Source organism: Gobius niger (genome assembly GCF_951799975.1).
Source record: "Gobius niger genome assembly, chromosome: 5".
In the NCBI taxonomy this organism is placed as follows: Eukaryota; Metazoa; Chordata; class Actinopteri; order Gobiiformes; family Gobiidae; genus Gobius; species Gobius niger.
In genome coordinates this window covers 7434418-7458880 of record NC_136856.1, presented here as the reverse complement: position 1 = coordinate 7458880, position 24463 = coordinate 7434418, and the positions used below count along the sequence as shown (strand labels likewise).

The window sequence follows — 24463 nt, the reverse complement described above, 5'->3', positions numbered from 1 at the left end:
TAAAGGTCAAATATTTGATCACTTTAAGAACTACTGCAGCTTTATCACTGGTGGTGGTGCAGTAATAGTAATTGCAGAGGTGGTAATCATGTACGTTGACTGTACTTTAAGGAAAGCCATTCGAATGGGCCCCGTCCAGATCATTGTTGCTCCAAAAACACGACAGTCTGACATGGTCCACAGAGATGGTCTGTACTGGAGGAACAGGCATTATGTCTGGGTCAGGGGTTCCCAAAGTGTGGGTCAGGACCCCCCAGAGCACGGGCACAGCGGGGTTGTGAGACGACAAAACAATATTATTTTTTATTTATATCATTGATGTAGTTTTGAAAGAATGTATGTTTGTGAAAATAAACCATATATCAAAATGGGTCCCAATAAACATGAATAAATCCGATTTTAGAGAGGGGGTATTCTGCTTTTTTCAATCACATAGCTCCAGTCTATATCACACTACAATGATGACCAAACCTTCTGTTGGTCTGTAAATGCAGTAAATTAGAATAACTGCCTTGTATAAAATGTCTCTCTCAAAATGGCTGTAGTGAATGTCTTGAAATAGGCCTCTGTCTCTTTAAGAACCTCTGAGCCTTTCCGACACGCCCCCTCCACACGCTGTCTGTGGCATCAGTGGGGAGGGGGTTCTGCTGAGGAGCAGTGGTTGGTTACTCGGCTGGTGACGAAAGCTCGGAGGCGTCTCCAGGAGGTGGGGGCGTTCCTAGGAGGACTCAGGCAAACCTGTCCCTAAAATGGCCGCCATCAGAGTTTTTACAGATTACTCAAACATACGTGAATGTGCCAAGGCAACACTTCAGGCATGTTTTTAATGAGGGAATGACATAATAACATGATGGAAAGCTTGAAAAAGTCCATTTTGCATAATACCCCCCTTTAGATGCAAAATGGTTAGATTTATCAGTCACCTTGAGTCTCTCTCTCTAAAACCAAAAAATCAGGTTAGAAGCTAGGAGTGATCATGGACTCAGACCTGAACTTAAACAGCCACATCAAAGCAATAACATCAGCAGCTTTTTACCATCTGAAAAACATGGCTAAGATCAGAGGAATGGTGTCAAAACTGGACTTAGAGAGACTTATCCATGTGTTTGTCTCCAGCAGGTTAGACGACTGTAACGGCTGCTCACTGTCAGAGCTGCAGAACATCCAGAACGCTGCTGCTCGAGTCCTGACAAGAACCAGGAAATACGACCATATTAGTCCAGTGCTCCGGTCTCTGCACTGGCTTCCTGTCGCTCAGAGAATAGACTTTAAAACAGCTCTGCTTGTTACAAGTCTTTTCATGGTTTAGCTCCAAAGTACATCTCTGACATGTTACAGCTGTATGAACCATCTCGGGCCCTGAGAACTTCAGGGAGGGGCCTCCTGGTGGTTCCAGAGTCAGGACTAAACACGGTGAGGCTGCGTTTCAGTTTCATTCAGCTAAAATCTGGAACAGTCTTCATGAGGATGTGAGACAGGCCTCAACTCTGACAATGTTCAAATCCAGGCTGAAAACAGTTCTTTTTCCACATACATATGACTGAAAGTATTTAATCTACACTCTTGCCTTTTACTGTAATTGATTAATTGTATGTTGATGTTTTTATTGAATCTATTTGTTTTCTTATATTTATGCAACTGTGAAGCACTTTAAAATGCCTTGTGTATGAATTGTGCTCTACAAATAAACTTGCCTTGCCTTGCCATTTAAAAATGAATCAATCAACACAGACATTTATATGGTTAGTCTGGTTATAAGTGATTTGCCTCAGGTGCTCTGTGCTTGGCTCAGACTGTTTTTAATGCAGGCTACTAGTTACCATAGACATGCACTAGCCTAGCACTAGCCTAGCACCAGAAAACTCTTCAAATAAAAGGACTGCATGAATTCATAATATCTGGTTGTTTAACGTTTCTTTCAGGATCTGCTCCTATAACATATGTGCTGTGATGTATAATGGAAATCCTCAGTGCATAATCAGTGCATGTGCCTCTATCTGCAGGTGAGAAACAGGTCAAACCAGTGTCACGTGTTTCTGCAGGAGCTGCTCAAAACCTGACCCTGAATAAACATCACGTGCAGAGGAGACACAGATCCTTATCTTATCTTTAACAGCACAAAGTCTTAAATAGACAAAAATAGCATCAAACTCTATTTCATCCTATATTCGAGCGCTTTTTGTCAGGGTAAAAACATGATCAGCAGTGAAGCCTCTGACCCCAGGTTATTATTGTGGGGCATTTTTCTACAAGTTTTGATGAAAAGTTGCAGCTTGTGGAGATTTTCATTGCATCATCAGTTTATAATAAAACAAGACTCAGGAAACACACAATAAATGTATAAATATTTAAAATTGATTGAATTCTCATCTAAATCGGGTTTAAACCAGGTCACTTTTTTTTTTTTGTCACTGTTTTGTTGACTTTTCTTGTCACTTTTTTGTCACTTTTTTGTTGAGTTTTTCCTACTTTTTTTTTGTTTAATGTTTGTCACCTTTATGTTGAATTAATATTATTTTTTTTGTCACTTTTTTGTCACTTTTTTGTTCAGTTTTCCCACTTTTTTTGTTCAATTTTTTTTTTTTGTCACTTTTTTGTCACTTTTTTTTTGTGTGCGTTTTTGCAACTTTTGTGTTGATTTTTTTTGTTTTAGTTTTTCTCACTTTTTTTTTTATTTTGTCACTTTTTTGTTGAGTTTTTTTATTTCTGTAACTTTTTGTAGAATTTTTTATTTTAGTTTTTGTCACTGTTTCGTTGACTTTTCTTGTCACTTTTTTGTATTTTTTTGTTGAGTTTTTCCCACTTTTTTGTTCAGTTGTTTAATTATTGTCACTTTTTTTGTTCGATTTTTCGTCTTATTTTTGTCACTTTTTTGTTGAGTTTTGAGATTCATCAAAGAGACTCAGGAAACACACAATAAATGTATAAATATCTAAAATGGATTGGATTCTCATCTAAATAGGGTGTAAACCATGTGTAATTTAGATGCAAACTAAGCATAAATGAAGTTATCTGTAATTAAAATGAACAATGTCTAAAATTGCAGAAGACTCTAGTGACGACCATGTGACAAGAACTGTCCGTACAACAGCTTGAAAACCACTGATATAAATTAAATGTGTAATAATATGAAATAGCAAAGATAAAACCGTCACATCCACGTGCAGTAACTCCTAAAGACTTCCCCCGCTCACTTCCGTCAATAACCTTTAGGAGTTACTGCGCGGACGTTGTGCTCCTCGTATCATTACGCCTCACAATATATTCCCCCTTTTTATATGCTTATGAAATCGACATGTTACATTTCTGTGTAAATATACTTCGCATGAAAACACTTCACGTAACTTTATTTAAATAGGGAACACGTGGAAGAGCTTGGTATCTTCTATCATGAGCTTTTTGGAGCTATGTGACATGTGGGAGAGGCTGCGTATGTGCTCCGTTTGCCTGGCAGAGCGCACGGACAAAGACCAGACGGGGATATATTAACTCGTCTAAGGTTAGGTAAGAACATATATATACGTTTTTACATACTGAGATATGTAAAAACGTAAGGCGTAAGGCGTAATAATACCAGGAGTAGTTCGAAATCCGCAGTAAAGTGAAGATTACTGCGCGGATTTCGAACTACTCCTGGTGTTATTACGCCTTACAATATAGTCCCCCCTTTTATCCACTTAGAAAATCCACATTGTTTAATTTTGTGTATTATACTTTGTAGTGGAACACTTCACGTAACCATATTTAAATAGGGAAAACGTGGAAGAGCTTGGTAGCTTCTATCTTGACCTGTTTTGGAGCTATAGAGGAGAGAGGGAGAGGCTAAATGCTAACGCCGTCTGCGCTGTGTTTACGTGACTGAAGGTACGGGGGAAGATCAGACAGGTCCTAAAGAACTCGTCAAAGCTCAGGTAAGAACATATCTCAGTATGTAAAAACGGTGGCCTATTCCTTTAAGCCTGTTTGCAATTATTATTTTTCTTTACCTTTTGTAACTGTGTTTTGTCGTCTGGACTTAAACAGTCTTGTTTTGTCTATTTGAAAACATTCAACAGGCTCATGCAAAGTCATCTGACGCAACTTCACAGAGCAAAGGAGTGTGAGCGTGAGGAGTGTGAGCGTGAGGAGTGTTCACGTGAGGAGTGTTCACGTGGGGGAGGGTACACGTGACAGACTGTATTCTTTTTTTTTTATTCAACAGTTATCTTAATGTTATAAAACATTTATGCCAGGGGTTTAACAAAAAATAAAATAATAAAGAAATAATAAAAAAAAGACACACAAATGACAGAGGCAGCCCTTAGCAGCAGCACCCAAAAAAGGTTAAAGCATCAAGAGTCTTAATCGCTTTGGGGTTTGAAGAGGAACGCATTGATTCTTTATATTGCATCATTTCGAGCAAGTAGAGTTTAAAAAGGGGATTTTTACCGGAAAATTTACATTTATGAATATGAAATTTTGCAAAAATAACATAACATTCTTTTCGTTTTGAGCCACAGGGATTGTAAAAACCAAAAAGCACATCACAGTATGTAAGTGGAAAGTTATTAAGGATATAAGTGTGTATATAACGAATAAAGTCTTTCCACAAAGCTACAGTGAAGGGGCATTTCCAAAACAGGTGGATGAGAGTTTCATTGTCCTGATGACAAAAGGAGCAGCTACAGTCCTTGTGTAGAGATTGCTTTGCTGGTAGCACCTGTGGAGCAGTTTAAAACACATATCCTGAAATGTGTTTGTAACCAGGTATTTAGAAGGTAAAGTCCATACAGTCCATTTGATATCAAGTACAAACTGTCTCCAGAATGACATACGGCACAGTAGCAATATCTTTCTGAAGTAAAGCTCTAATTTTTTTGTTACTCCTGGAAGGACCGGAGGCAAAACAGATTTTACCCACAACAGTCTCAAAGATTGACAAAGAAAAAGCAATTGGCCTCTCGATAAGTGAATGAACCCCACCCCGAAATAACATGAGGACAGACTGTACTCCGTGTGTCTGTTCAGTCAAAAATAGACATTCATTTCACGACTGTATCGAGTTGTGCGCACGAATAATAATGAACCTCTTACACCATGGTCTGGGTGAATGCTCGATTCTGATTGGCTGGTGGGTGTCGGTTAAGGCGAGACACTGCAGGTGAATAGGGAAAAAGTTTTTTTTTACAGATATCAATTTGAAAGTGTTGCTGTCGATCACTGGCATAAATGTGAGAGAAAAAAATACATTGCAAGTTTTCTGTCATTTTATCTTTTCATATAAGAACAAGGTGTTTTATGCCTAAAAATGCCCCAAATTTCCCAGCTTTTCGGCGACGAAATCTGATGGATAGAGCTACATTTAAATTCATGGTTTCATTTTATTGATAAATGAGTTGCCAAGACTTTTTCAGAGGGGATTTTGGATTTCTTGTTTAGTTTTAAGTGGAAAAATGTGTAAAAATTTAATTTTCGCCTTATTTTTTGACATTAAAAATTCAATAAACGGGGCTTAAACAATAAAAAAATCCCTCTGAAAAAATCTCCCAAATATCATTCAGTCCAAGGCTGGAAAATGTGAAGTCTTTAGGTCCGACTGACGTGGACATAGTGTCGCCACAATGACAGAAAAATGTGTTTTGAGAAAAAGGCCCTTGAAATTGTGTTCTCCCATATAAGTCTATGGGGGAACATTGAATCAGCGCAATATTTAAACATGTTATTGTGAAGATTAGGTATATTTTCTGTTTCCGGGTGAAAGCTTGTATGTTCAGAGACCAATTTGGCCCAAAACCTGAAAACTGAAAAAATTTAGTTTTGCCTGTAGTGTCTCCCCTTAAAAAGTGATGCAGTACACCTAGTCCGGCAACAGTTAAATCTAGGCATAGATACAGACGGCATCTCGTCATAGAAGGGGGCGTGGCCTCACCAAGGGAGAAAAACAGAATCTTTTGGGAAACACAGTTTTTCTCTCTTTTTAGCCATTTTCTGGCAAAATTTAAACTTGTTTATCTCACACAAATAAAAGTCAAGTGTAAATCGGGTCCATATGGATACTTTCTCACAGCAGATTGTTCTGTAGAAGTGAAAAAGACGGCAGGCGTAGCTAGTGCTAGCTAGCATTAGCATTAGCAGGGTGCAAACATGTAGCATTATGTTAGCATTCTCTGTTATTTATGTATAGAGTTCGGGAATGTCCATGGTTACCATGGAGATCCGCCATCTTTGCAGCTGTTAGCATACATTTCCATTGACTAACATTAGCAAAAAACAGTATAAAAAGTGGAGAAAAAAAGCCATGGAACAGCTCCGTTAGCTGCTGAGTTACTGCTGGTAAATACATCTAACACACTGTGGTTTCCAAGTGTTTTAATGTGAACAATAACTCCAGTATTTTAACTTTTAAAATCTCCATTTACCATGGCTGCTAATCCCATAATGCTTAGCGATATGACATCACATTCCCGAACTCTATTTATGGGCTGTTAAACCACTTTGCTTCTCTCCATGTCTTTGTATCTTTATTTAGTTGAAAACTATATTCATAATACTGGAAAGTTTAGATCTTTCTCCAAATAGTTTTCCCCCTTAACTGTTTTCAAAAATGACCATATGTGGACGATTCTTTCTCTAATTATTCAAAAAGTGCTTTAACAAATGCTGAATTATGAATATAGTTTCTACACTACAACTGCTGTTTTTTCGCTTCTACTGAACAATCTGTGAAAAAAAACAGTAGAACGACTCTGTTACGCCCTCTTTGCTCTAGGGTACAAAGGACGGAACACAGTAGATTGAAATACTAAAACTGCAGATTTTTATTCTTACGAAAAAAGGAAAAAGGGAACAAAAGGAGGCCCAACGGGTAAAACAAAAATAGCACTAACGAAAACCAAAAGATGAAAACGAACAAAATAAGAACTACTTAGAAAATTTACCAAACAAATATTCAAATTAGTTCCTAAAACAACAAAGCAACCTAAGGAACTAATAACAAACAAAGCGTCTTAACTAAACCAAACAAGTCCCTAACAAAGTGAGGCTAGCCATATAGTGACAGAAATTAAAGACGCAAAGGCGAACTGGGTTGCTCAACTCCCCAGCCGCCTCGAACAAGGGAAAAGTCCTTGGATTTAACGGGAGTGGCCGTCCAGGTGTTGTGGCCCGATTGGCAAGCTGGGTGACGGCCTGGTCTGTGGATTGGTCTGCCGTGGGGGAGGTTGTCCAATCTGTGACGAGCCGGCGGAACAGGAGCGGAACAGGAGCGGACCAATCACGCGGCGGGCCTCGCCGAGCGGTTGCGCATATACATTAAAACAAAACACAGTTTTTGAACAGAACCAACGGGAGTGCAACGGGGCTGAAAATCCCCTTCCGTAACAGACTCCATTAGCTGCTGAGTTACTGCTGGTAAATACATCTAACACACTGGTTTCCAAGCATCTTAATGTGAACAATAACTCCAGTATTTTAACTTTATTATTACAATACATAACTGAACACATTTTCTCCAGTCCGTTTTTACCCAAATCTAAAAGCTTCTTGACTGAAGCCTATAGGCCAGTTTAATGCCTCATTTGAAAGCTAAGGCCTACAAAGTTAATCGAAACTTTTTCCTTGCGTTGTTCCCATGTTGTTGTCACTTTTTAGTCGCATTTTTGACACATTTTTGTTGAGTTCTTGTTGCCTTTTCATCACTTTTAAGTTGCTTGTTTTGTTGTAAGCTCTGTGGTTTTGGTGCTACTGGACCTGACTGCTGCATTTGACACCGTGGATCATGCCATCCTCATCTCCCGACTTCAACACACTGTCGGTCTGCAGGGCATGGCTCTCAGATCGTTTTCATCATCTCACAAACAGAACTTTTTCAGTAATGCTCAATGACTGTTCCTCCTCTGCTGCTCCTCTGTCATCTGGTGTGCCTCAAGGATCCATTCTTAGCCCTATTCTGTTTTCACTGTACATGCTGCCACTTTGTCAACTTATCTCTAATCACAACGTCCACTTTCATTTCTATGCAGACGACCTCCAGATCTACCTACCTGTGATTCTGAGCAACAGTGCTGCGTTGGACCCTCTCTATAACTGCCTTCACACCATCAAACAATAGCTCTCCCAGAATTTCTTTCACCTGAATGAAGGAAAGACTGAGTACATCCTGTTCACCCCGGACTCAACTCACAGTTCCCCCAGTTTTGGTCCTCCTACACCTCAGTTTGCCCCCACCATCCGTAACCTGGGTGTTATTTCTGACAGCGGTATGACCTTTGACAAGCAGATAGGTGCAGTTGTGAAAGCGAGCTTTTACCAGCTAAGGCTCCTCAGTAAGATCAAGTCCTTCTTGTCCCGAGCTGACCTTGAAAAGGCCGTCCATGCCTTCATCAGCTCGAGGATAGACTACTGTAACGCCCTCTACACTGGACGGAACCAATCACTCCTCAATCGACTTCAACTGGTGCAAAACGCAGCAGCTCGTCTCCTCTCCAACATCACCCCAGTCCTCCGCTCTCTCCATTGGCTCCCGGTGGCGTTTAGGGTGGACTTTAAGGTCCTGATGTTTGTGTTCAAGGCCATCAATGGTCTGGCCCCGGCCGACCTCGCCGAATTAGTAACGGTCTACGAACCAGCCAGAACTCTGCGCTCTTCTGATCACACCTCCCTCGTCACTCCCAAGTTCAAATACAAAAGGTTTGGAGGCTGGACATTTGCTGTGGAACGCACTTCCGCTACAGCTTCCAAACATCACAGAGTTGACTGTTTTTAAATCACAGTTGAAGACACATCTTTTCAGAAAAGCTTTCGATACAAAGCCACTGACTCGACTGCTGTTTTTATGTGTTTTTGTATTTATTGTTGTCTACTGTGATTCTTGTTTTTATCCTGGAAAGCGCTCTGGGCACCTTCTGGTTGTTGTTGGGCGCTATACAAATACAATTTGATTGATTGATTGATTGATTGATTGTATTTTTGTAGCTTTCCCTGTGCTTTTTTCTGCTTTTTGTTGCGCTTTGTTTTCAACGCTATTTTGACGCTTTTTTTTCAAGAAGCTTTTAGAGAAAATGTCCTCAGTTCGGGTGGGGGTTAAGAGGTGAATAACATACAGTATGTCTCTGCTGTGAGTTGGCACCAACACATAAAACAAATAATCACTGACCTCTTGTGGCTGCAGTGGGTATCACAAAGCGTCACAAAAAGGACATGAGGTGAGGTATTGCAGGTAAAAAAAGTAAAAAAAAAAAAATGAACAGAGAGAGACTTTAATAATGAGCTGAAATCTATGACATAATTTAATTTAAATAGTCGATTTGATACGGAATAGAAACAGGCTGACCAAATTATTACTTCCTGAACTTAAAGAGCAGCTTCACTTTGAACATTGCACAGAGAGAAATAAAAGGAAGAACAATGAACACAACTAAACACAAGCTAAAAAAAACATGGCGTCAGGAGTCCCGGTTTACAAAGACTAAAAAGAGGCTGATTATTAACATCTTAACTGATTAGTTTAATTGAATCTTTGCCTCTCCATTGTACATCATAGGCCCCGTCCTGCAGGGGTCGGACACCTCCACTGGCCCCTTCAGAGACCTGGGTTTGTCCAGACTGAACATGAGGGTGGGGTCCCGGCTCAGAGTGTCCCCCACGCCCCCCCACCGCATCGGGGTCTGCTCCAGCTGTGGCGGGGGCGTCGTGGGAGTTAGGACCATGGGGTACTCCTCGCTGGCCTGCTGCTGGAGGTGCCTCAGGATGGACTTGGACAGGTAGTGAGGGTCGTCTTCATGTTCGTCTGAGGAGCAGAGAGGAGGAAGTGAGTGAGCGGGGCTTTGTCAGCGAGTCCACTTTCTGTTAGAATGTGGGAATGTGTGTGTGATAGTGTGTGTGAAGAGGCAAAGTCAAAGAGAACTTAGTGTTATTGCTGCACACTTTCAAAAATATTAATGTTGATTTTTTTTTTTGTGCTACTTTTTTTGTTCAGATTTTTTTCATTTTAGTCACTGTTTTTGTCACTTTTTTTTTTAGGTTTTTTAGTTTTTCTCACTTTTTTGTTGAGTTGCTTTATTTTGTCACTGTTTCGTTTACTTTTCTTGTCACTTTTTTGTAACTTTTTTGTTGAGCTTTTTTTTTTTTTTTTTTTTTTCACTTTTTTTGTTGAGTTGTTTAATTTTTGTCACTTTTTGTTGATTTTTTAAAATTATTTTTGTCACCTTCTAGTTGAATTATTATTTTTTTTAGTTTTGTCACTCTTTTGTCACTTTTTTGTTGAGTTTTTTCATGTTTGTCACGTTTTGTTGATTTTTTTTTTGTTTTTCTCACTTTTTTGTTGAGTTTTTTTTTATTTTGTCACTTTTATGGAGAATTTTTGTTTTGTTTTTGTCACTGTTTCGTTGACTTTTCTTGTCACTTTTTTGTTGAGCTGTTTAATTTGTGTCACTTTTTGTTGATTTTTTAAAGATTATTTTTGTAGCTTTTTTTTTTTTTAGTTTTTCTCACATTTTTTTTTCGTTGACTTTTCTTGTCACTTTATTGTAACTTTTTTGTTGAGTTTTTTCCAATTTTTATGTATATGTTTATTTGATAGGGACAGAACAAGAAGCATTGTTACAATAACCGATGCCATGTTCATAGGCCATATAGCTAAAAGCTAATTCGCAGACCTGGTCCCTAAGACATAAAATATTAACATTTACATAAATCATTACAAATAATACAGTACAAAATTACATTACAAATAATACAATTTAGAAAAGGTTTGCAATAAAATATTATAAACTTCTGTTGTGTCCACAAGTTTGATTCAGTTTGAGCCACTGTTTAACTTTACTTTTAAACTGGCTCAGGTCTGTTAAAGTTTTCAGATCAGCAGGTAAAGTGTTCCAGATCTGTGGCCCTTGTACCGCAAACACTGCCTGTCCAAGAGCCGGTCTGCAGTCTCCACTGACAGCGCCCCTAGTGGTGATCCCGTGAGCTGCACGTTTCAATCATTCCGGCAGCGATATCGGGAGCGAGGTTTTTGACACATTTAAAAACAAATTTAACAAAAGAGTACTTAAAGAAAACTTAAAAGATTATGCTTCTCTTGAATTCTGCAATAGTGCCACATCATGGGCTTTTTGTCAAGCACTTTTAAAGCTTGTTTGTACAGAGAGATCACACCTTTCATAGTGGACTGGTTAGCTCGGCCCCACACAGTGATGCAGTATGAAAAATGAGACAGGATCATTGCGTGAAAGTACAACTTGGCTGCACTTATTGACAGGCAAGATCTTATTAAACAAATAGGTAGAGTTGTTTAATTTTTGTCACTTTTTGTTTTATTATTTTTTGTTTTTTAGTTTTTGTCACTTTTTTGTTGAGTTTTAAAATGTTTTTTTGCTTTTGGTTGTTGCGTTTTCTTCTTATTTTTTGTCGCTTTTTCAACAAGAAGGCTTTAGATTTGGAGGTTAATTGTGGCACAAAATGTTCTTCACTCACTCATTTTTCAAAGGGTAAAAATCAGTTCTTTGGTCGTTTTGGATCATTTGAATTGTACAAAGTTGTGCCTTTAACGATCACGTCTTGGATCAAATGAGCTTATCTGAGGTCATAAAAACACGATATAAAAATGAGTCTTTTGACATGAACGGCAAAGTTTCTGCTCGCATTAAAGATCCATAAATGAGATGTTGAGAGGAAGTGAAGCATAAAGTCCTCACTGTCGAGCAGGATGAGGGTGTATCTGTTCCTGCACTCCAGAGAGCGGTCCAGGACGTCCCGCAGCGTCCTGTAGAAGAGCAGGACCTGCTGCCTCCTCTGGGGCTCGCTGAACCCCGCGCTGCAGTCCTGGGACATGTTGTAGAGGGTCAGGAGGGGCGTGGCATATTCCACCACGCAGTCATGGGCCTGAGGGAAACACGGCCACAGGGGAAAACGTTATCTTCAATCTGGACACAACAAGGTGCTCAAGTGAAACATCGTCTTTTACCAGCAGATGGCGCTCACGTCGCACATAAACACAGTACATTTCCACATGTGTAAAGTCAACATACTTTCAACTGAATGACGAAGGCATTAGAAGGATCATGCACAAAGAAGAGGTGCTCAATTTATCCTAAAGGACATCGTTTTGTCACTGTTTTAACCTCTTAACCCCTGCCTGAACCGAGCACATTTCCTCCAGTTTGGCTTTACCCAAATCGAAAAGCTTCTTGAAAAAAAAAGCATCTTCTTCTTCTTTTGTTGAACTTTTTTTTATTTATTTTTTATTTTTTCACTTTTTTGTAGAATTTTTTAAAAAGTTTTTGTCACTGTTTCATTGACTTTTCTTGTCACTTTTTTGTCACTTTTTTGTTGAGTTTTTCCCACTTTTTTGTTGAGTTGTTTAATTTTTGTCACTTTTTGTTGATTTTTTACAATAATTTGTCACCCTGCATTCTGGAATCTGAGGACTGGACGGTCTGTGATTCAGTTCCGTTTTCATCCTCGGTTTTGCACATTTTTGACGCCTTTCTTCCAAGCGTTTCGATTTGGGTAAAGCCCGGTGAAGGAGAGAATCGAGAACGGACATATGGCGAGTCCTACACAAAACAAATATCTGTCATTTCTGTATAAATTGCTTTTGTTTGTCGTTTACTTCCGCTCAAGGCCGTGGGAACCCAGGGTGCTGAGGGCGCTGCAGCACCCCCTGGTGGATAGTTTGTGAACTGCAGGCAATATTGACCCCTTAATTCCCACCTGAACCGAGCACATTTTCCAAAAGCTTCTGGAAAAAAAAAAAGCTGGAAAAATCGCAACAGAACTGAGACGAAAACAAGGATGGAAATGTGAAAAAAGTGAGAAAACATTGACAAAAATTGACAAAAAATGTAGAAAAAAATGACAAAAATGGACAAAAGTTTGACAAAAAAGTGAGAACAATGACGAAAAATTGACAAAAAATGGCTGAAAAAGTGATAGCAATTTGACAAAAAAAATGCGAAAAATTTGACGAAAAAGTGACAAAAAAATTACAAAAAATGACAAAAATTTGACAAAAAAGTGAGAACAAATTTACAAAAAATGACAAAAAATTGACGAAAAAGTGAGAAAAAATTGACAAAAAATAAAAAAAAAATTGACAAAAAAGTGAGAAAAATTTGACGAAAAATTGAGAAAAAATGGCAAAAAAAGTGATAGGAATTTGACCAAAAAAATGCGAAAAATTTGACGAAAAAGTGACAAAAAATGACAAAAAATTGACAAAAAAGTGTGAAAAAATTGACAAAAAATGACAAAAAAGTGAGAAAAATTGGACGAAAAAGTGACAAAAAAATGACAAAAAATTGACAAAAAAGTGAGATAAATTTGCCGAAAAATTGCGAAAAAATTTGACGAAAAATTGAGAAAAAATGGACGAAAAAGTGACAAAAAAAGTCACGAAAATTTGACAAAAATGAGACCAACAAAAAAAGTGATGAAAAAAAATCTGATGTGAGGAAAAAGGTCTTGTAGGTCTTGTAGGTCTTTCCAATGAGGCGTGACACTGGCCTACAGGATTTGGGTAAAGCTGAACTGGAGAAAATGCTCTCGGTTCAGGCGGGAGTTTAATAAATAGGATTTATGCACAGAAAAAGTATTTTGGGGGTACATTTTGTCCCTTCTCTAATGTCATCAAAAGCGTCTGCAGAGTTTTCAATGATAATCGCATCATTCGGAGCGGCTTCAATAAGGACCAAACCACCGGGGGCTGCGGCGAAATCAAATATAGATCCACAGAGTTATGAAAGTTGAAATTATAATGAAAGTTGGTGACTCTGCTTTTTCTGGCTGAAGTTTGGTGGCGGCACTTCCTCTATGCTTTGCCAAATCAGTGTTTTTGCTCAAGGGGAAACGTCATAAAAACATATTGGATTTCCCCTAACGACATCAAAGGGTTTTTCTCATAAAGTATTGGATAACTTTATACAGAGGTTAAGACAAGTCATGTACGTACTATGAGAGGTAATGTTGTTTTATACCATGGTCTGGGTGAATACTCGATTCTGATTGGCTGGTGCATTATTTTGGTGTAACCGCACACATAGTCCGGTAGTTAAATCACTGGGATATCACTCCGCTGTGGCGTCGCCATAGCAACGCATGACACAGCTGAATCAGATAAAGGCGTAATTAGTGACTGACAGGAATGTATGAGATGGATTTTGTGTTTGCTAAATGTTTGTAGAGGAGAGTGAGCAGCTAGGTTAGCTACTGTTAATAACATATGAGCTTTACATTTCTATTGGAAACGGTTAAGGCTATTCATCATTTTCAGGCGTACATAAAATGATCCTGCATTGAAGCATATTTGTCTGGATTAGTAAAGTCAAACATAAAAGTTTCAGTTGGGGGGGCCCAGGTGTGAGCGACTCCACCGCAGCTGTTTCCATAAACAGTTGAGCTGGTTGAGCTAGCTAGCTTTAGCTTCAGGTTAAACAGCGTAAAAGTGAAATAACTCCTGCCCACGAGTGCCGCATATCGGTGTTTACTTCCAGGGAAAAGTGTTTCCGGGTTAGTCCTGTTGTGTTGTGATTCTGTGCTGATGTTGTGTCGTTGAGCCTGACTGAGATCCTCGTAATAGCTGCGGAGAATGACTCGCTCTGAGACCAGCCTTCAGTGACCGGCTAATAACCCACACAAAATAGTCCCGTAGTCTGGCAGATTTAGTGACTTTAGTCAATGAAAAAAACATTTATTATAAATGTTCCGTTTGTGGGACCCTGGTATAAGCGGATTAAACAACTCGGAGCCGCATTAGACGTGGAGGAACAACACTGCACGTCGTTGTGTTCTTGACTCCGCGTCGTGCATTAAAACCGTCTAATGCGGCTCCGAGTTGTTTAATCCTTACCTAACCTGATCCAGTCCTGACTAGTGCTAGTGCAGGCCTCCATGAGTTAAAACTCTTTCAAATAAAGAGTAACTTGTCCACAAACTTGTTTTTTCCAGGGGCGAGGCCAGGCCTATTGAATAAAAATGATTCACGCACCCCTAAAAATGTCAGGCCAAAAAAAAAGAAAAAGAAAAATTAAATCCACACTAAGATGTGTTGTGATGGCTCCACCCCCTCCTCACAGCGCTGTCGCCTCAGACTCTGCTCTATCGTCCCTCCACTATAGCTCCAAAACAGGTCAAGATAGAAGCTACCAAGCTCTTCCATGTTTTCCCTATTTAAATATGGTTACGTGAAGTGTTCAACTACAAAGTATAATTACACAAAATTAAACAATGTGGATTTTCTAAGCGGATAAAAGGGGGGACTATATTGTAAGGCGTAATAATACCAGGAGTAGTTCGAAATCCACGCAGTAACTTTCACTTTCACTTTACTGCGCGGATGCCAAACTACTCCTGGTATTACTTCTATCTTGACCTGTTTTGGAGCAATAGAGGAGAGAGGGAGAGGCTAAATGCTAACGCCGTCTGCGCTGTGTTTACGTGACTGAAGGCACGGGTGAAGATCAGACAGGTCCTAAAGAACTCGTCAAAGCTAAGGTAAGAACATATCTCAGCGTGTAAAAACGGTGGCCTGTTCCTTTAAGCTGCATCGGCTGCATCAACTCAGGGAGAGGGGGCGGAGTTAACTGAATCCAATCGTCTTGTCTTCCAGGTTTGAAAAATACCTCCAGAAAAATATTTATCACAAAAATGAGTTCTCCATAGTGGTAGAGGTACAATGATATCATATAAATGCCTGTACTTTACTTTGGAATGGCTAAAATAGCATGAGACAGATCCTTTAAAGTGGGGGTTAATGTGGGGGTCATGTTCTTTCTTTTCCCTTAGCAGATCTTTTTAACTTATCTTTGTCCACCTGTGAAGTGCCTTCTGATTGGAAATGTGCAAGAGTTATTCCCCTTCACAAAGGGGGCGACCCCTGCAATATGAACAACTACAGACCTATATCTATTATTAATTGCATTGTCAAAGTCTTTGAGAAATTAATTTTTAATCAATTATCTGATTATTTGTCTGACTACAGTCTCTTATCTCGTTTTCAATCTGGATTTAGACCATTTTTTTCAACAACCTCGGCTCTACTTAAGTTCACAAATGATATTTTCACTGGCTTTGACAACAATTTGCTCACTGGTGCACTATTTCTTGACCTCTCCAAGGCATTTGATATGGTTGATCACTATCTTTTGTTAGACAAACTACATTCCATTGGTCTTGACAGGTCCTCTCTTCTCTGGTTTAACTCGTATCTTCATTTTCGCCAACAATGTGTTTTTTTTAAAGGCAATTATTCTGATTTTCAAATTATAGATCGAGGTGTGCCTCAGGGTTCATCACTTGGTCCTCTATTATTCTCAATTTTCATCAATGATCTCCCCCTCACCTGCACAGACTGCAATATTCAACTTTATGCCGATGATACTATTATTTATTGCTCGAAACCCAATATTATTGATATTCAGCACTCTCTTCAACATGACTTTGATACAGTACAACTTTGGTTTCAAGCTAACAAGTTACTTCTTAATAAATCCAAATCACACTCAATGGTATTCCAGGACAAAACTAAACGTATAAAAGCTGGTGCACTTGATCTTGTTTTTCTGGATGCAGCGCCAATCACACCAGTTGAGAAGTATAAATATTTGGGTTTATGGCTTGACTCAAACCTTTCTTTTAACTCTCACATACATTCTGTTGTTAATAAAATTGCATATCGTTTGAAAGTCCTTTACCAGTCAATTAATTGCTTTAGTTTCTCAGTGAGAAAAAGGATAGTCACTCAATTGTTGCTCCCTATTCTCGATTACTGCGATGTAGTCTATCAAAATACCACTGGCAATAATCTTCAACCACTTAATATAATCTATAATAGTCTGTGTAGGTTCATTCTCCGTTGTCCCTTCAGAACTCATCATTGCTTGTTGTATGAGCAACTCTCTTGGCTCACTCCATCTTCCAGACGCCAGTTTCATTGGTTATTATTTATATTCAAATGCATTAATCTGAGTTATCCTGATTATTTAAGGCAATATTTAATACCATTTGGTACTTCTTATAATTTAAGGCACTCAATTCAAATCTTTTTTGTTGTTCCTCGTATTCATAAAGAAATAGGAAAATGTTCATTTAATTACAAAGCACCTTTCGACTGGAATAATCTACCTGCCTCTATCCGCTCATTAACTTGCTTTCAAATGTATAAAAATGCACTTTTGCAATATTTACAAATAACCTGTAATTGCTTTTGAAATTTATAGTTTACAGTATCCTGTTGTAACTGATTGTTTACTGTAGAGAGCTCTATGTGTGTGTGTGTGTGTGTGTGTGTGTGTGTGTGTGTGTGTGTTTGTGTGTGTTGAGATTTATTTGTATGTTTGTTTTGTTTTGTATGTTTTGCTTTTATGCCTGTACTGCTGTATCTGTCTCTGTGCTTTGCTTTCTTTGGTGATTTTTGAGGACCCTCTCGAAAACGAGATGATGCATCTCAAGAGGTTATCCTCTCAAATGAATAAATTTGAAATTTGAAATATTAAGAGGTTAAAAAGAGTCCTCAGTCCTCACCATCCCCTTGTGGTCCAGGACCCTGTAGACGCTGTGTTTGTAGACCCGGCCCCGGACCCCCCCGCGGTCCAGCTGACTGTTGTGGAGGCTGTCGTAGAACTGGACCCGCTCGTCCTCGTCCTCCAGTTTGTGGCTGACGATGGCGTTGACCGGGACCAGGATGAGCAGCCGCTTTGACCCCCGGCTCCACATGGGGGCGCTGCTGTGGTGGGACTTGCAGAAGATGGAGATGGAGCTTTCCAGATCTGAGCAAACACAGGCAGCGAATGAGTTCAGTTTAGAGTCCAATATGACAGGAAGTGACGTAGAAAAGGGGGGAATTCAGGCACAATTTTTTTGTTTCAGAAGCTGCAAAGTTGTTTTTCCTTTGAACAGACTTGTACTTTCTACTTTGAATACTGAACCTCTTAACTCCCGTCTGAACCGAGAGCATTTTCTCCAGTTCAGCTTTACCCAAATCCTGTAGGCCAGTGTAACACCTCATTTGAAAGCTAAGATCTTCAAAACTCTAAATGGATCTTTTTCCTCACGTCATCAGATTTCTTCTTTTTTTGGTGGGGGGATATTCAACTCATTTTTGTAACTTTTTTGTCATTTTTTTGTCATTTTTTTGGTCATTTTTGTCCATTTTTTGTCACTTTTTGTCACTTTTTTTGTCAATTTTTTGTCACATTTTTGTCACATTTTTTTGTCTTTTTTTTGTCTTTTCTTGTCAATTGTTTGTCCTTTCTTTGGCTTTTTTGTCACATTTTTTGGGTCATTTTTTTAGTCTTTTTGTCAATTTTTTGTCTTTTTTGTCATTTGTTTTTCGCTTTTTTGTCACATTTTTTTGGTCATTTTTTCTTATTTTTTTGTCACATTTTTGTCACATTTTTGTCACATTTTTGTCACATTTTTTGTCATTTTTTTTGTCTTTTTTTGTCTTTTTTTGTCACATTTTTGTCACATTTTTTGTCACATTTTTTGTCTTTTTTGTCACATTTTTTGTAAATGTTTTGTCTTTTTTTGTCTTTTTTTGTCTTTATTTGTCTTTTTTTTGTCACATTTTTTGTCATTTTTTTGGCTTTTTTGTCACACATTTTTTTGGTCATTTTTTGTTATTTTTTGTCACATTTTTGTCATTTTTTTGTCACATTTTTTGTCATTTTTTTGTAAATTTTTTGTCATTTTTTTGGCTTTTTTTAAATCATTTTTTGTCACATTTTTGTCACAGTTTTCTCACTTTTTTGTCACATCTTCATCATTGTTTTCCTCTCAGTTCTGTTGCTATTTTCACACCTTTTTTCCAGAAGCTTTTGGATTGGGGTGAAGCCAAACTGTAGAAAATGTGCTCGGTTCAGGTGGGAGTTAAGAGGTTAAAGGGATATTTCAGGATTTTTGACATAGGGCTCATTTCCTAGTTATCCAGAGTGTTGCTGATTTCTGGAGATATTTTTTTGTAATTCATGCAGTTCTTGTTTGGAGAGTTACGTGGTGCTAGGCTAATGCAAGGCTAGTGCATTTCTATGGTATCAGCTAGCCTGCATTAAAAACAGTCTGACCCGCTCCACAGAGCACCTGAGGCAAATCACTTATAACACCAGACTAACCATATAAATGTCTGCTGCATTATGAACCTTTTTATGCGAGAAAAAACAGCTTGAGGGTCCGTCAGTGGAGAAAACTCTAACAATAGTTGTCTTTGAACCGACAGGAGCTCATTTGACTCCGCCTGAATCATTTGCATAGAGGATTTGCACATGTGAGTTGCCAGAAGGGCGGAGTGCGGAGTTACTGACTTGGCAGCACCAGTTTGAGGTATCCCAGGTAGAAGGACCAGGCCAGACCGTGAGCCACGTTCATCTTCCGGCTCTCGCAGATGTCCGACAGCTCCACCTCTGAGGGACCCTGCACACACACCACAAACGCTACATCTTAGTGTCTATTTCTGTTCACATGCAAAGTAAAGAATAAGGATGCAGTTTCATACTAGAGGCTGACAATGTTTGAGTAACGCTTTTCTCAACGTACCAATTGTAGTTTTGTGATTCCGAGTCCTTTATTGATGGATATTTGGAGATTGGTTGAGTAAATAATCTGGGGCTTCACAAAACTATAGCTATTTCACATGTGACAAAAGCGATTCGTAATTGTTTTGGTGAGTCATGTGACAAACACTTGGATAACTTGGCTATTAGATAAAACGCACATAATGTCAAACTGAACCCTTAAATCACAACACTTTTTTTTTGTCGTCACAGCAGAAAGCCAACAGGAATCCCTACAACTACGGGGTAATGTGCGATGTTGCAACTTTCCCGCAACTGTTCCAATAATCTGCGAACGTTTCCATATCTCTGCAGCTTATGCGCAACTTCAGTTAGTTTCTGATCAGTTAAAGGAATAGGCCACCGTTTTTACATACTAAAATATGTTCTTACCTCACTTTAGTCGAGTTAATATATCCCCGTCTGGTCTTTGTCCGTGCGCTCTGTCAGGCAAACGGAGCACATACGCAGCCTCTCCCACATGTCACATAGCTCCGAAAAAGCTCACGATAGAAGCTACCAAGCTCTTCCACGTGTTCCCTATTTAAATAAAGTTACGTGAAGTGTTTTCATGCGAAGTATATTTACACAGAAATGTAACGTGTCGATGTTATAAGCAAATAAAGAGGGGGACTATATTGTGAGGCGTAATGATACGAGGAGTAAAACGTCCGCGCAGTAACTCCTAAAGGTTATTGACGGAAGTGAGCGGGGGAAGTCTTTAGGAGTTACTGCGCGGACGTTTTACTCCTCGTATCATTACGCCTCACAATATAGTCCCCCTCTTTATTTGCTTATAACATCGACACGTTACATTTCTGTGTAAATATACTTCGCATGAAAACACTTCACGTAACTTTATTTAAATAGGGAACACGTGGAAGAGCTTGGTAGCTTCTATCGTGAGCTTTTTCGGAGCTATGTGACATGTGGGAGAGGCTGCGTATGTGCTCCGTTTGCCTGACAGAGCGCACGGACAAAGACCAGACGGGGATATATTAACACGTCTAAAGTGAGCTAAGAACATATCTTAGTATGTAAAAACGGTGGCCTATTCCTTTAAATCCATTTGACTTGTTATATTTTCGTGTCCTCTCACTCGCCTGGATCCGCTGAGTGCTCTGTCCAAGATGCTTTTCTCTGCTACTGGATCTGCCGATGAAGGCTTTATGTGACAGATAAAAGCTGCGTTTGCATTCAGATCGCTTCTTTCCTCCATGATGCGAAGGTGTCTGTTTGAGGGGCTGGTGCTTTCTTTGCTGTGTGAGCTTTAATTAAGCTCCAGTGCTTAATTTGACCCCCCGTTTTTCAGTTTTCAGGGTAAAGGATCCGGAAAATGTTTTGACCTGTTCCCTGAATCCAACACATCAGACCAAAACTTCCTGAAAATACAAATTTACAAAGGAAGCACTGCGAAGCTCGATGTCGATGCACAAAATAAACAGATATTTGTCCTTTCGTGAGGTCTCCTTTGCTTCTCATTCATGGCTCTATTATCTCAGATTTGTCTGGAATCAGGTGCCTGTTTGCTCCACCCACTGTCCACAGCGGTGCAGAGGGGGCGAGAGGGGAGGGGGCGCCACATGATGCTGCTTTTTGGATGATACAACTATTTCAAATAGCGCCTATTTTAAGTCTTTTCTTCCCCAGAGTCTCCTTGGTCGATGTAAAATGCTGAGAAAAGTCTAATTTTGATGTAATAATACATTGTTTTAAGCTGTTGTTCGCAGCTTTTGGAAAAATGGCCTCCGTTCTCCACACTTGCAGCGTTGAGTTTGATACTGATCAGTTTATCTTCAGCTGCCTGTTATCTGTTAGATATAATTATCATTTACCAACACTCCCAGGCTCCTGTAGAGCGCGTACAGGACCGGGCAGACCCAGACCAGGGTCCCCAGGAGGGGCAGGGGCAGTGGACTCCCCGAGAGGTACAGCAGGAGACCGGACAGTAACGCAGGGAGGACGGACTTCCCCAAACCACAGGCTGAGAGCGGGGCCAGAGAAGAGCGCCCCCTGTACCTGCAAACACACACAGCACGTTAGGAGAGGTTTACAGTAAGTACAAGAAAAGAGAAAATATATATTCAGGTCCACAAATATTAGGACATCGACTCGTTTCTTATGTTTTGGCCCTATAAACTGCAGACTTTCAGCTTTAATTTGAGGCTTTTTACATCAAAATCAGATGAATGGTGTAGGAAGTACAGCCGTTTGTATGTGAGCCTCACACTTTTCGAGGGCCCAAAAGTACTGGGACAGAGTAACAATTATACATCAAAGTTTTACTATTTTACTACTTTACTATTTTGTTTCAAATCCATCCTGAAGTCTAGAAGGCTTAGACGAGACGCTGGGTTTCATCCCTGGTGATGTCCTGCCAGGCCTCTACTGCAAATGTCTTCAGTTCCTGCTTGTTAGGGACATTTTCCCTTCAGTTTTGTCCTAAAAAGCTCTTTGGAGGCTTTTGCAGTAGCTCCGGGTCATTGTCCATCTGCACTGTGAAGCAGCGTCCAAGCATTCGGCTGAATATGAGAATATCACACTTGGAATGAACTCTGGACGTCTCACCTGTTCCTCATGAATGGGATAATGAGGGAAAAGCCTCTGGCCATGGAACAGCTGAGCAGCCACTCGTCCCATTACTCAGTCCCGGCGTCAAGAGGGGGCGTGAGGCTACGCCCCCTCACGCGTACATTCCCGCCCCCTCAGTCAAAATGTAGTGTTTTCATTTTTGTATATATTGTTTTCAGTCTATGATGTGTTCAAAACAACCTAAAACTCAGGGGAAACTCCACTGACTAATGAACTGTTTTGGAAATTCAAACTCTCTAGTGGTCCTTGAACCCATCGCGCAACTGCTTACAAGGTCATCAGTGCATCATCCCGCCATAAGGAGTAGCCTGTAGCTATCTATTTTTGCGTTCAAAATGGACATTCGCAAATGGCTGAAACGGCGTCGGCGTCCTTGCAGCCTGGCAGCAGCAACAGGAGAACCGGAGAAGCCGAGGAGCACCTGCCGAGGCCAAACTGGGAGAAGGAGCAGTGCATTCAACCGCACATGGAGGACTACTATTACTATCAATCAATCAATCAAAGTTTATTTATATAGCACTTTACAGCAACACCAGGAGGACCAAAGTGCTTCACAGAAAGATAAAACACATTTAAAAACACCAAATAATTGCAACCTAGACACAATTCAGTGCTCAAGTATTACTATTACTGAGCACAGACGCAGCATGTTGCGTGACGGAAAGCTCATCTCATCCAGCTGGCCTTTGAGATTGACCAGTCGGAAATTCAACATGAATGCAAGGAGATGCTGTTAAGGAGGTTCCACTCATCAGGAAAGAGGGGACTACAACTCTACTGAAGGCAAGAGCTGGTTATCTGATCATCTGTACTGTTGATGCTACTGTTTGTGTTGCCAATGTGGATATTTATCATACGCTGTTGGACATCACGTGTTTGATCTGCGGAGTCTGTTTTTGTGTTGCTCTGGGTTACCTGGCTTGTGTGTTGCTTCTGATTGGCTAATGCGATTAATCAAGTTTTCGTCTGTTTCTCAATGGTCGGGCTAGAATGAGCGTTGTGTTAAAGCAGGCATCTTTACTTGTGGCAGTGTGTTATTGTAGCTTGTTATCACGTTTCTATGTGGCTTATATTAAACACTTGGGCTGCATACGTTTTCTCATACTATGCACACGTCATCGCCCCCCTCGGTTTTCAGCTGCCCCCCCTTCTTTACTGAGCTGGCGCCAGGACTGCCATTACTTATGGTCCTTTAAAAGTGTGAGGCTCTTGTAACGCTTGTAATTCCTGCACCATTCATGCAAATTGGATGTAAATACTGTCAGCTCTGCAGTTTAAGTACATCTTTGGTGTTTCATTTGAAATGGTGGTTTAAAGAGCCAAAAGCCCTTCCAAAAGTTTCAAATGGACATCTCCACGTGGCACTCTTCCATTCTCACCTTTCCGTCTTAAAGAAGAAGAACCTGGTGCAGATGTTTACAGACCTGTTCCTGTGGTTGAGCGCCTCCTCCAGCAGCAGGAACAACCCGCGTAGCGCCGGGCCCGACGTCAACAACAGCGTCGCCATGGAGACCCAGCCCAGGAACCTCTCCTGAAACAAGATGAGCCCCGCTGCCATGGAGACGACAGCCACGCCCACCGCCAGCAGCCTGGGCAGAGCGGTCCGGGGAGCCGGGACCAGCGCGGACTGGGCTCTGAGGGAGTCCATCTGAGGGCAGCAGAGACGGAGACATGAAGGACTATTCATGGGTTTCAGGCGCGGCTTATGAAGATGACAGCGCCATGACTGGACTGATGCTGCAGTGAGCCGGGGAAACAGACTCCAGCAAAGCTCACATTTTGTTTTTGTTGTGTAATAATAATTTGAACACACAGGTCAAATCTAACATATGACAAAGAGACGATCTCGCTTTTGGGTAATTTAGTGATAAACTCTGATCAGAGGGACACATACAGACACAGTCAAACTTCTGCACTAAACAATAAACACCACAGGGTTTTTACACACTGACCTCGACCTCAGAAGAAGCACTTTGAGATTGTTTGGCAAATGTAAACTGCATTATAAACAAAATATATTATTATGATTAGAAGAACTGCAGCATCTCAGCGCTGTGATTGGTCCACAGTGATGTCATCTCACATGGATTTCTCACAAAAAGCCTGATGTTATCAAATCTTCTTTCTTTCTTTCTTTCTTTTTTATTTGAGCAGCCGAGTATTCAGCAGATGACATGACAAAACAAACAAACAAACAAACAAACAAACAAACAAACAAACAAACAGCTAACAGGTAAGATGCCCAAAAGGAGTAGGCAGAAGCAAGGCGCTTGTACACCAGTGTTAATTTTGACAACATATTTTATTTTACTTTAGTTTTAGTCTTAGTCTTTCGACTAAAATGTAAT

General features: G+C 40.0%; 1 protein-coding gene across 1 annotated transcript; it reads right to left on the bottom strand.

The window, feature by feature from the left end:
- Positions 1-9479: 9479 nt before the first annotated feature.
- Positions 9480-23763, bottom strand: sting1 (stimulator of interferon response cGAMP interactor 1; the record flags this gene model as incomplete). The annotated part of the gene is made up of 6 exons (XM_079557100.1): positions 9480-9766; positions 11673-11859; positions 17497-17741; positions 19275-19383; positions 21359-21542; positions 23540-23763. The coding sequence occupies 6 exons, from the start codon at positions 23761-23763 to the stop codon at positions 9480-9482; spliced, it is 1236 nt and encodes a 411-aa protein (XP_079413226.1).
- Between the last annotated feature and the right edge of the window lie 700 nt (positions 23764-24463).